Below are 12,369 nucleotides of genomic sequence, written 5' to 3' on the forward strand. Positions count from 1 at the left end.
ACTTTGTCACAACAGAGGAAAAAACCAACTATTGGGAAAACTGCAAGTTCTAAAACTCACCAAAACGCTAACAGAAAGAACTTGTGGGGTTTTTTGAGAGTTTGCTAACTTGTGAAATTGACAACAGAAAGAATTTGTCGCAACTTCACGAATGGCACAGGGAAAAACTGTTGTGGGACCCATCCCCTAAAAAGGAGGAAAAAAAGACAGAAAACATCCATCTTTGTCAGAAAGAATCAAGATCGTCAATCAATTATTAATCTATTGTTTCTACAAAAAGGAATTACCAGTTTTATTCCATTTCCCGTGACAAAATACAGAAAATATTGCATAGAATTTAATAATTGTTATTGTCAGCAAACATGAAAAATATACTATCATTTAAATTAATAGCATTGTCCATTCATTTTCGACATCAGTAATCATATTGTCTTCTAGGATATTACCACCTATTTGTAATGGTCAATACATAAGTAATTTTGCAGCATTTAATGTTTACACTCTCATACGCAACCCCATTTAGACTGGAGATAATAACATATGACAACTCTTCTTCACATAAAGTTACAAAGAAAAAAATTAAATTAGGATTCCAAATAAAGCATGGTGAGACCAAATAATTACAAGACGTCAAACTCAAACTACAATTATTTCTCCTATTAGTAAGCATGTTTATTATTAGTGTTATGAGACTTTCTGGTTGAACAAAACACAGTTCCTGGAAGTGAAACTTAATTAGTTAAATTTGAAGTAATTAAAGAATTGTCCACTCATTTTCAGACATCCCCAACTTTTTATTTTGTCCTGTGGAAGTTGGTTTTTGTGATTTCTTCCCAAACAGTGAATTCTTCCCCTCAATTAAACGGGAAAAGAAATTATGGTGATTATCATCCTTGTCTATTTGTTCCTTCTCCTGTAAATTTTTTCGGAACACATGTTTCTCAAAGTTGGGGAGATGAACATTATGAATACCAAATTTTTGGAGACGCCCCTTTGGAATTTCTGCAACCAAAGCTTCAACATTTGTAGATTCACATACCTCATTGAATATATCTTCATGAGGATGGACTACAATTGCTTCCATTGTTTCATATACCTGAATCAATTTGAATGTTCACAGATCTTAACAACTTATTAAAAAAACAGTAAACTGCAACCCTAATGCAGTGCCACTATAGATTTAAATCACAATCTACCTCACAAAGATGCTCGAGAGTGTCTATATCCATTCCTCTACAACACGTAGATATGACATACTGTTTGCATTCCTTAAACCATCTTGACACATTATCTTTTTTGGCAGCAGGTGCAGCTTCTGCAATTGCAAAGCCAGAACTCAACTGTAGACAAACAATCACAGCAAGTTACCGGTGTCTGAAATCAAGATTATGAATCCTATTAACTTAGAATGAATTTATATGTAAATTAGCCAAATATATTCAGTTCTGCTACTGAACTTCTGAAATGACTTGATAAGAGCAATGTCATTTGTTAATGTGAAGTCACTCTATGTTTTATGTAGACTTCAGACTAGACTATATAAATGAAAACTGTAATTTAAAAAAAATGGCATCTCTAATTTTGCTTTAGTCAAATAAAAGAGTAATGATAGCAGATTTCCACAATCCATAAAATGTTCCTCAATGTTTCTAGATTCTCTCATCCTGATGATGGATCATGGAGTGTGATTCAAAACGTTGATGATAAAAAATCTATACACAATCAAATCCAGAAACATTGAGAAGAGAGTCTTTTGGTGGCAAATTGCAGCCAAACATTTAAAGGACAATCCACACTATACAAGCAGAAAACTTTTGTCTAGATATTTCAACGTCATTTCCTAGATAGGCTTTCTATCATTTCTAAAATTTGATAATAAAGCTGATCAGAAAAAATAAAATCTGTACAATATGCAAAACAGAAGCATACAGACGAACAACAAAAAGAAAGCGGAAAATGAACTGCAAACTTGAAAAACAAAAAGAACATTTCTAAACTTGGAACCTAAACAAGCCATGCAATTGAACCCCGAATATTATTGAAATATGCTTAAACTTTGAACAAATTCTCTCAAATAAAAAAGGAACATTCTTATGGTCTAGAAAATGACATAGTATTAATTTTAAATGTTTGCACAAAGCTATATTTCCACAAGGATTTTCTATTTTTAAGAGTAGACTAACTATTTTAAGACTAACCTGATATGCAATGTAGTGCCCCACCGGTTCAACAACCTGGTTCTAGATCATTTGGAGCCTTCGTGGACAGTGTTTTGTCATTTCAAAGCCTTATCTCAGTAAAACTATAAACTGTTGGTATAATTAGATACTATGATACTCTGAGATGTGTGAGTTTGCTAAGCTTGGATGGTTATGGACCCGATAAATAATTTTGAATTATAATAACCTGGTTGTTGATATCATATCAATACTGATAGTATATTTTCTTATTGATATTAATTCTATGTTTGTATATTAATTAATACCAACCACATGGTGTTGTGATCCCACTTGGTTTATTTTGCAGAACGCAATAAATTTGATGGTGCTAAGCAGAGTAGAAGGGGGATGTGCCTGGTTCCATAAGTGGGGGTAATATATTTGACCCAGCAGAGGTGGCGGTCTGAAATCAGAGAAAATATTAGTGAACAAACCAGAGTGGCAGAGTGCATAACGAATAATAGAAGACATGTGCCTTGGGAGAATAAATCTGACTGGCAACCTTATGATTTGATTTTCATATCTTGAGATTTCATATTTACAAAATCTCGCATTGACCACGTTGGAAAGATGTGAGGAACTGTAAGTTGTTGGAATAATCAGTGAAAGAAAGAAAGCAATCAATGCGAAATGGCACTGTAGTTCTGATACGATGAGGCCACAATCAAAGGAAATAAAGAAGGGATACAAACTTTGAGGCATTTATGATAGTTGTTAGACCATGATCTTGCCTAGAAACTAGGCAAATGCTGGAAAGGTGTAAGTAGTAGGGACCTTGCAAAAACAAATAATGAGGAAGAAATTGGGATTTGTGAAGTCTCAAGGAAGCATAAGGAAATGAGGAAATCAGAGATTAGAAACCAGGAGAAGGAATGTCAGAAATAGCAAGAGGATAAAGGAACCATGCCATGTTAAATCAGAGAATGAAACTAAGAAGAAATGGAAGGAAAGAGCCATCGTGAAGTTTGATGTCAATTAGAGTTCCTGAGAAAGGAAGTTGGGATTCATGGAAAATCCAGTTTTCTGCGAATAAGGAAGATCTGAAGCATGTAAATTGCGAAGGAAGAGAATTGAAGGTTTGGTCTTAAAGTGCAGTAGAAGTGTCTGGTTGGGATAAAGATTGTACGAATATTGTTTGGATCACTCCCTTGTGCAAAATGTCTATCGTGTCTGCCCCTCATTGAAAACCATCTTATGTTGTTTATTATGAGAATGTAGGTTCTTGATCCTGACTCAAATTGTTGTGGTGATAATCTCAGATTCTCAATGATTCTTACATCTGGGATTGATTCTTTCAGTATGTTTTCATCTGGGGATGTAGAAGATATTAGATTGTCATCAACTTACTGGTTTTGATATTTCTTCTTTGAAAAGTATTTTGCTTCAAACCTGTAAAGTTGCTTAAATTATTGCAAAGTGATTTTCATTTTTTGTTGATTTCACTATGGGAGGCTGCCTGCTTTGGAAGTGTCATGTCATTTGCCCTCATGGGTACCCTTTGTAATCTTAAATTGAGAAATTGTCATGTCCCACTTTACAAACTAGAGCCATGAAGCAGACCTCTATCCTATCCTCATTTCCTGATAATTTTTACTATTAATTTAAGTTGGGCCTGGTAATTTTTTATTTAAAGGGTAACTGATTGTAATATTATTTTATTTAATTTTAAGTATTTTTAAATACTTTGGAGGGAAAGTTTTAATCAAGAGCATGATTTGGAAAAATACAAAACAAGGGCACCTAGCCTCATTTGGGATCTAGCATTCACTTTGGCATTTTCATCACTTTCTTTTGGATTGAGCCGTATTCATTCTACTCATCGAAGGACAAAAACTGCTGGCTGTTTTCAGAGATATTTGAGAAAAGAAAAAATCTACTTAGATCTCCATTTTGAAGGTGGCGAGGAAAACTTCGTTCTTTAGCATTGGCAATTCCACAAGGGAGTTGCACAGTGTGCTGATTTGGAGTTTTGGTGCATACTTTTAAGTTGGTCAATTAGATTTGCAAGCAAATTTGGAGATTGGCATTTGAAGTGTTTCATTGTTGGATTTTCAGAATTTATTGCTGCTATTCATCACTAGTTTTGGCTAGATCTGAAGTGTCCTTTTGTGGGGGAGAGTATCAACATCATTTCCAGCCATTACCCAAGCCAAGGTCACTGCTATATCGATTATTTCTACATATTTTTATTGCTGATATTGGTGCATTTAGTTTGAGCACCTGCCTAGGACAGGTCTGTACCATTTTGGAAGTGTGCCATCATATTTATTACTGATATCATCCATTTTGAGGATGAATGTGATAACTCAATGATGAACAGTGAGTACCAAACCAGCACTGAGAAGAGGGGGGTGAATTAGTACAGACACAAAAACTTTTCCTGAACCGGTTTGACTGCAAATAGTGCACTTGACAGACAAACACTAATACTGGTCTAAACCAGATTACTACCGGTTAAACATAATGAGACTGTGAAAGACATAAACCGGCAACACTTATCTTTCCATACAATCTACTCCCTCATTTCCACTACATCATTATGCATAAACAGATAATCTATCATCAGAGATACATTAATTTACTAGAACAACATGATTCATCACTAAACAGGAAATAACAAAACATCACATGAAAGAGGCATCACACATGACACATTTTTCACGTGGAAACCCAACTGGGAAAAACCACGGTGGGGATGAATACCCACAAGCTGTTTTTGAACTCTTTAGAAGTCCGCTTTGTTAGGAGCCTAGTCCGGTTAAAGACTGTTACAACAGGTTCTGTTAGGAACCGATCCTGTTAGGGATCACCCGGTTAAGGGATGGCTAGAATACCCGGTTAAGGGTTAAACCCTGTTAAAGGTTACCTTGTTAGAGGATTTTATGAACTCAATGGCTTTGAGTCACCCTGTTAAAGGATTTACAGCAAGCTGGTTAAAGCTACCCTGTTAAGGGATTTTCCAACTGTTGAAGTGATTAGAGATCAATAGGTATTACAATGATTTGGTAATAGCACTCAATGCCAATGTAGATCCGTTTTAGTTCATTCCTTCTGCAAACACTTTGCAGGTATCAATTCTCTTATTTGGTCTGGCAAGAATCACGTATCTCTGCACTTAGATACACACACAACATTTGCCAACAATCTCAACATGAAACACAACATCGACCTTATAGGAAACAGATAGGTCGGTAGCATAAACCCTAAACCCTAAACATTTAGGTTGAGCAATTCAGTCGGTTCAATCCTGACCATTGAACACTTTGCATTTGAATACAATGGTCTTTAACAGATCTCAAGACATTCTCCATCGTTCGTTCTTCACTGCTTCTTGGAGGCGATAACCCATCACGCGTTCTTCACCGTTTGCGAGGACTTCGCACATTTCTGAGGTAGATAAGATCAATCCCCTTCATGCAAGATCCTTCACGCGCACGAGGCTGACGTGGCAACATGATCTGATCTCCATTACAATGCTAACTCATCACACAATGCCATCGGTTGAATCACACAGGCTCGAAACACTTCAACCAGAAACCCTGAGGCTGGGACTACCAACCGGTAGTCATATCATTTTAAACCTTGATGGAAAACATTCCATATACCGGTTCACTTGGACAAACGTACCACTCCACCTTTTGCACATATACCGGTTCACAACATTATACCTGTTCACTTTGCCAGTTGCTGAACTTCAATAAACCGGTTCACTCTTCAACATATTGACATCAATGACAACACAATATCATCATGTCAACATACTCTGCACATATGCCAACAATCTCCCCCTTTGGCATTGATGGCAATATACAAAGATATCTCTCTTTCTGCATCACATCTTCTCCTTAATACTGCAGATATCTTCTCTGCTTCACATCTTCTCCCCCTTTGACAACAATGCCAAAGTGGAGGCATGAGCTTCCCTGTTCCACTATGTTGCTCCCCCTAAGGAGTAGCATCCTTCAACACATCAATCCTGAAAAGATATAGCAAAGTAAGATCTGACTGATGTGGAGCACAAACCTTTAGTTTACCTCTTGAAGGGGCAGCACCCCTACCTCACCTCTCAGATAGGTAAAAGTACCCTTCGGTAGAGGCTTGGTGAATATGTCTGCTAACTGCTCCTTACTGGAAACATGTTCCAATACCACCTCTTTGTTCTGAACCTTTTCCCTCAAGAAATGATATTTGAGTTCAAAGTGCTTGGTTCTAGCATGTAAAACCGGATTCTTGGAGATGTTAATTGCACTTGTATTGTCACAAAATATACTTACCGGTTCAGATACAGGAACTTTGAAGCCATTCAATACATGCTTCATCCAAATAGTCTGGGTGCAGTTCATAAAAGCTGCAACATACTCCACTTCTGCTATAGACTAAGAGATACACCTCTGCTTTTTACTCATCCATGAGACTAGTCCACCACTGAGAAAGAATGCAACACCGGTTGTGCTCTTCGGGTTATCCACATTACCAGCCCAATCAGCATCTGGAAACACTTTCAGGTTGAAATCATCATTGTATGGATACCATAATCCATAGTCAATAGTTCCCTTCAGATATCTAAGAATCCGCTTGATTGCTACCAAGTGGGATTCTCTTGGGCTTTTCTGAAACCGAGCGGTAATACCCACTGCATGTGCAATGTCCGGTCTTCTATGCATTACATAATGCAACTTACCAATCATTGATCGGTATTCCTTCTCATTTACCAATGCTGAGTCATCCTCTTTTGATAGTTTACAACCGGTCACCATTGGTGTACCAACCGGTTTGTTGTCTTCCATGCCAAAGGTCTTCAACACCTCTTTGACATACTTGGACTGAGTAATAAAGATTTCATCTTTCATTTGCTGAATCTGCAGTCCAATGAAGAACTTAATCTCCCCCATGAGTGACATCTCAAATTCCTCCTTCATCTCATCTACAAAGTCATGACTCATCTTGTCATCTCCACCAAAGATTATGTCATCAACAAATACTTCATAGATCAGAATCTGATCTCCTTCTGATTTCAAGTAGATATTGCTATCTTCACTTGTTCTTTCAAATCCAATCTTCACAAGATGGGAGTGCAAGCGTTCATACCATGCTCTAGGTGCCTGCTTCAGTCCATACAAGGCTTTATGTAGCCTACACACCATGTCACTGTCTTTTGATAGGGCAAACCCATCTGGTTGCTCTATATACACCTCCTCTTCAAGTATTCCATTTAGAAATGCAGATTTTACATCCATTTGGTATACCTTGAATCCGTTAAAAGCTGCATATGCAAGAAGCATACGACCTCCTTCCAATCTTGTTACTGGAGCAAAGGTTTCTCCATAGTCTTCTACTTCTTCTTGGGCATATCCTTTACATACTAGTATGGCTTTGTTCCTTACCACTGTGCCATCCTCATTCAGTTTATTTCTGAAGACCCATTTGGTTCCAATGACATTTTTATACTCCGGTCTGGGTACCAAAGACCATGTACCATTCTTTTCTATCTGATCAAGTTCCTCTTCCATTGCCTTGATCCAGTCTTCATCTTTATGTGCCTCTTTGAATGATTTAGGCTCAAATTTAGAGATCATACAGGAGTTTTCTCTGACCTTTCTTCTTGTAAGAATTCCTACATCTTTGTCTCCTATGATCTTCTTTGGATCATGATTGAGTTTTACATACCTAGGTATATTCTTAACAGATTCCTCTTTCTTTTCTTCTTCATCCTCATCTTCATCAACATCAGCATCCACCAGTGTAGGAGCACAATTACTGGTACTAGGCTGATTTGCAACCGGTTCCCAGAAGGTTACTACCGGTTCATCTCCTATATGCTCTCTTCTAGTTTCCTTAGGTTTCTCAGAGTTTTCATCACCCCTAACATTGATGCTTTCAACAATTCTCTGAGTCCTATTGTTGAAACATTTGAGAGCTTTACTCTTGGTGGAATATCCTAAGAATATTCCCTCATCACATTTTGCATCGAATTTGCTCTGATGTTCACTCCTCTTGATATAACATTTGCTACCAAACACTCTGAAGTAGCTTACTACTGGTGTCTTACCGGTCCAGTACTCATAAGGAGTCTTATCCTTTCCTTTCTTGATGAGTACCTGATTCATTGTGTAGACTGCAGTGCTCACCGCTTCTCTCCAAAAGGTGTGAGCAACCTTTCCTTGGATCAACATAGTTCTAGCCGCTTCAACCACAATCCGGTTGTTCCTCTCTGCTAATCCATTCTGCTGTGGAGTCCGCGGGGTAGACAGTTGCCTCTTGATGCCATTCTCTTCACAATATTTGTTGAATTCACCGGAACTGAATTCCCCTCCTTGATCAGTTCTAAGGCATTTGATTCTTCTACCGCTTTCCTTTTCTACCAGTGCTCTAAAATCTTTGAACTTTTCAAAGGCTTCAGACTTGTCCTTCAAGAATGTGACCCACATCATTCTTGAGCAATCATCTGTAAGAATCATAAAATACCTATCTCCCTGCACACTCCTAGTTTTCATAGGACCACACAAATCAGTATGCACAAGATCAAGTAAATTGTCTGCAGTGAAAAGTTTACCTTTGAAGGTTGAGGAAGACATTTTCCCTAGTTGACACTCTCTGCACAAAGGATTTTCCGGTTTGCTCAACATAGGCAATCCTCTAACTGCCTTGATCTTACTGGCCTTCACAATATTGTCAAAGTTTACATGGCAGAGTCTCCTACGCCATATCCAGCTGTCCTCAAACTTAGCCATAAGACATGTACTGACATTAGCATTTAGCTGAAATAGGTTACCTTTGGTCTGCATACCGGTAGCCATCAGTTCACCACTCTTTCCTTTGATTTTGCGCACTCCATTTTTGAATTCCAGAGTGAGTCCATTATTATTCAGTTGAGCAACACTCAAAAGGTTGTGCCTTAGACCTTCTACCCAATACACATTGTCAGCACTGCTTCTTCCATTCAGAGAGATGGACCCTCTGCCTTTTACCATGCATGGTGCATCATTACCAAAACGAACCACACCACCATCATACTCTTCCAAAGATAGAAACTTACTCCGGTCACCAATCATATGGTGAGAACAGCCACTGTCAATAATCCACTCATTGGAATCATCAAAGCGGGAGACAAGAGCCTTCTTGTCTAACACATCTTCCTTGACTGCTACAAACACAATATCTTCATTTTCTTCATCTTCTGATTCCTCATCAATGACACCTTCATCAACTGCTACAAAACAGTTTCTTCGGTTTCCTCCTTTGAACTTCTTGAACTTTTCCGGTTTGTCTTTGCTATCACCATTAGGATAGTTTACAACAATGTGTCCTATCCAGTTACAAGAAAAGCATTTCAAAGGGAGCTTACCTCTGTATTTACCGGTTCCCTTAGGAAGTCTCTTGGCAAGAAGAGCTTCAAATTCCATCAAGATCTCCCCATCATGCATTTCTCTGTTCTGTCTTGGTCCACCACTGGTACTAGCTTCTTTGCCTTTTCTAGATGGTGCAGCAGATGCTCTGAAGGTTGATTCAGTCTTCTGAATACTGGCATCATAATTATTTAGCTCATAAGCTGTTAGCTTTGTAATGATGGAGTCCAGGGATACCTTTGTCTTGTCTACAGACCTCAACTCCTGAATAGCTGCAACCCTTATTGCATAGACCGGTAATAAGGATCTCAAAACTTTGCTAACAACACTGGAATCTTCCATTTTACCACATGCACTCTTGATATCTCCAACAACAGTTTTGATTCTTATTCCATATTGTTGAATGGTCTCTCCTTCAACCATCCGCATGTCTTCAAACTTTCCCCTAAGGCTTTCTTCCTTAGCTTGTTTCACATGCTCATCACCACCATAGATATTCTCAAGGGCATCCCATACTTCTTTGGGATTCCCTTTCTCCTGAATATCAATAAACTCAATGTCAAATAAACTACTAATTAGGACTTCCATGACTTGCCCATTCTCCTGAGTCTCTCTCTTTTGATCATCGGTCAGAGTACCGGTAGGGATAACATAAGCATTCTCAACATAGCTCCAATGTTGAGCACCCATGCTTCTAATGTATATCTTCATTCTGTCCTTCCATATTTTAGAGTTATCTCTGTTGAACTTTGGACCTTCCCTCTTCATCATTACAATAGGACCTTTCCCTCAAACGGTTAAGCTTACAACATAGAGGACCTGGAGGATGCTTTGATACCAATTGATAACTCAATGATGAACAGTGAGTACCAAACCGGTACTGAGAGGGGGGGTTGAATCAGTACAGACACAAAAACTTTTCCTGAACCAGTTTGACTGCAAACAGTGCACTTGACAGACAAACACTAATACACCTAAACCAGATTACTACTGGTTAAACATAATGAGACTGTGAAAAAAATAAACCAGCAACACTTATCTTTCCATACAATCTACTCCCTCATTTCCACTTCATTCTTATGCATAAACAGATAATCTATCATCAGAGATACATTAATTTACCAGAACAACATGATTCATCACTAAACAGGAAATAACAAAACATCACATGAAAGAGGCATCACACATGACACATATTTTTCACGTGGAAACCCAACTAGGAAAAACCACGATGGGGATGAATACCCACAAGCTGTTTTTGAACTCTTTAGAAGTCTGCTCTGTTGGGAACCTAGTCCGGTTAAAGACTGTTACAACATGTTCTGTTAGGAACCGATCCTGTTAGGGATCACCTGGTTAAGGGATGGCTAGAATACCTGGTTAAGGGTTAAACCCTGTTAAAGGTTACCTTGTTAGAGGATTTTATGAACTCAATGGCTTTGAGTCACCTTGTTAAAGGATTTACAGCAAGCTGGTTAAAGCTACCCTGTTAAGGGATTTTCCAACTGTTGAAGTGTTTAGAGATCAACAGGTATTACAATGATCTAGTAATAGCACTCAATGCCAATGCAGATCCGTTTTAGTTCCTTCCTTCTGCACACTTTGCAGGTATCAATTCTCTTATTTGATCTGGCAAGAATCACGTATATCTGCACTTAGATACACACACAACATTTGCCAACAATCTCAACATGAAACACAACAACGACCTTATAGGAAACAGATAGGTCGGTAGCATAAACCCTAAACCCTAAACATTTAGGTTGAGCAAATCAGTCGGTTCAATCTTGACCATTGAGACATTCTCCATCGTTCGTTCTTCACCGCTTCTTGGAGGCGATAACCCATCATGTGTTCTTCACCGTTTGCAGGGACTTCGCACATTCCCGAGGTAGATAGGATCAATCCCCTTCATGCAAGATCCTTCACGTGCACGAGGCTGATGTGGCAACACGATCTGATCTCCATTACAATGCTAACTCATCACACAATGCCATCGGTTGAATCACATGGGCTCGAAACACTTCAACCGGAAACCCTGAGGCTGGGACTACCAACCGGTAGTCATTGATGAATACTAAGGAGGGGGGGGGTGAATTAGTATGCCAAAAATCAATGCACTAAAACACTTACACAGTCTAAAGATAAACCGGCAAAGCAGTCTAATAGTCAAACCGGTTACTACACATGCAAACCAAAATGCGAATAAAGCATTCACCCACAAAAGCAATACTACCATAACACAAGATATTTGACGTGGAAACCCAACTGGGAAAAGCCACGGTGAGATGGAACTCACAAGTCACTATCTGCAGAATAGAAACCAGACCGGTTAAGGTCAAACCGGTTAAGGTCTTACAATGTTCTTCACCAGAATAGATCCTGTTAGGAATCTCAATCTCTGTTAGGAGATAAGTCCGATTAAAGACTACCTTGTTAGAGGATTTTAGATTCACATGTGTGAACCACCTTGTTAGAGGATTTTACAAAGGCTTTGAGGCCTACTTGGTTAAGGGTTACAGACTTGTCAAAGATGTGAGTAATCAACAAGTGTTTGATCTATCTAATAGCACAAACTGCTTGGTTAGATCCAATATTGCTCACAGATAATGCATTCCAGCATTACTTCAGTCTTCTCTCTCTCTCTCACAGTTACAACTTGATCTTCTCAGATAAGATCGTTCTCAACTTCCACCTTAAACCCTAGCACGACATTAACCCTTTCAACAACTACTTAAAACCCTAGACATGATGTCCTTTTAAAGGAATCTGATTTCATGTCGATCCAATAGGATTACATTACA

At 38.5% G+C, this 12,369-nt stretch overlaps 1 protein-coding gene across 3 annotated transcripts in view; it reads right to left on the reverse strand.

Moving 5' to 3' along the window:
• Window positions 1-632: 632 nt before the first annotated feature.
• Window positions 633-12,369, reverse strand: part of LOC131043965 (uncharacterized) — a 195,237-nt gene continuing 183,500 nt past the window's right edge. For all 3 annotated transcript variants that reach the window (XM_057977245.2, XM_057977237.2, XM_057977229.2), the window contains 2 exons: window positions 1,197-1,340; window positions 633-1,096 (listed from right to left, as the gene is read on the reverse strand). In XM_057977245.2, the coding sequence (XP_057833228.1) occupies window positions 755-1,096; window positions 1,197-1,340 (486 nt within the window). In that variant the 3' untranslated portion in view covers window positions 633-754. The remainder of the gene's footprint in view (window positions 1,097-1,196; window positions 1,341-12,369) is intronic.

This window comes from Cryptomeria japonica, chromosome 6, assembly GCF_030272615.1.
Source record: "Cryptomeria japonica chromosome 6, Sugi_1.0, whole genome shotgun sequence".
NCBI classification, from domain to species: Eukaryota; Viridiplantae; Streptophyta; class Pinopsida; order Cupressales; family Cupressaceae; genus Cryptomeria; species Cryptomeria japonica.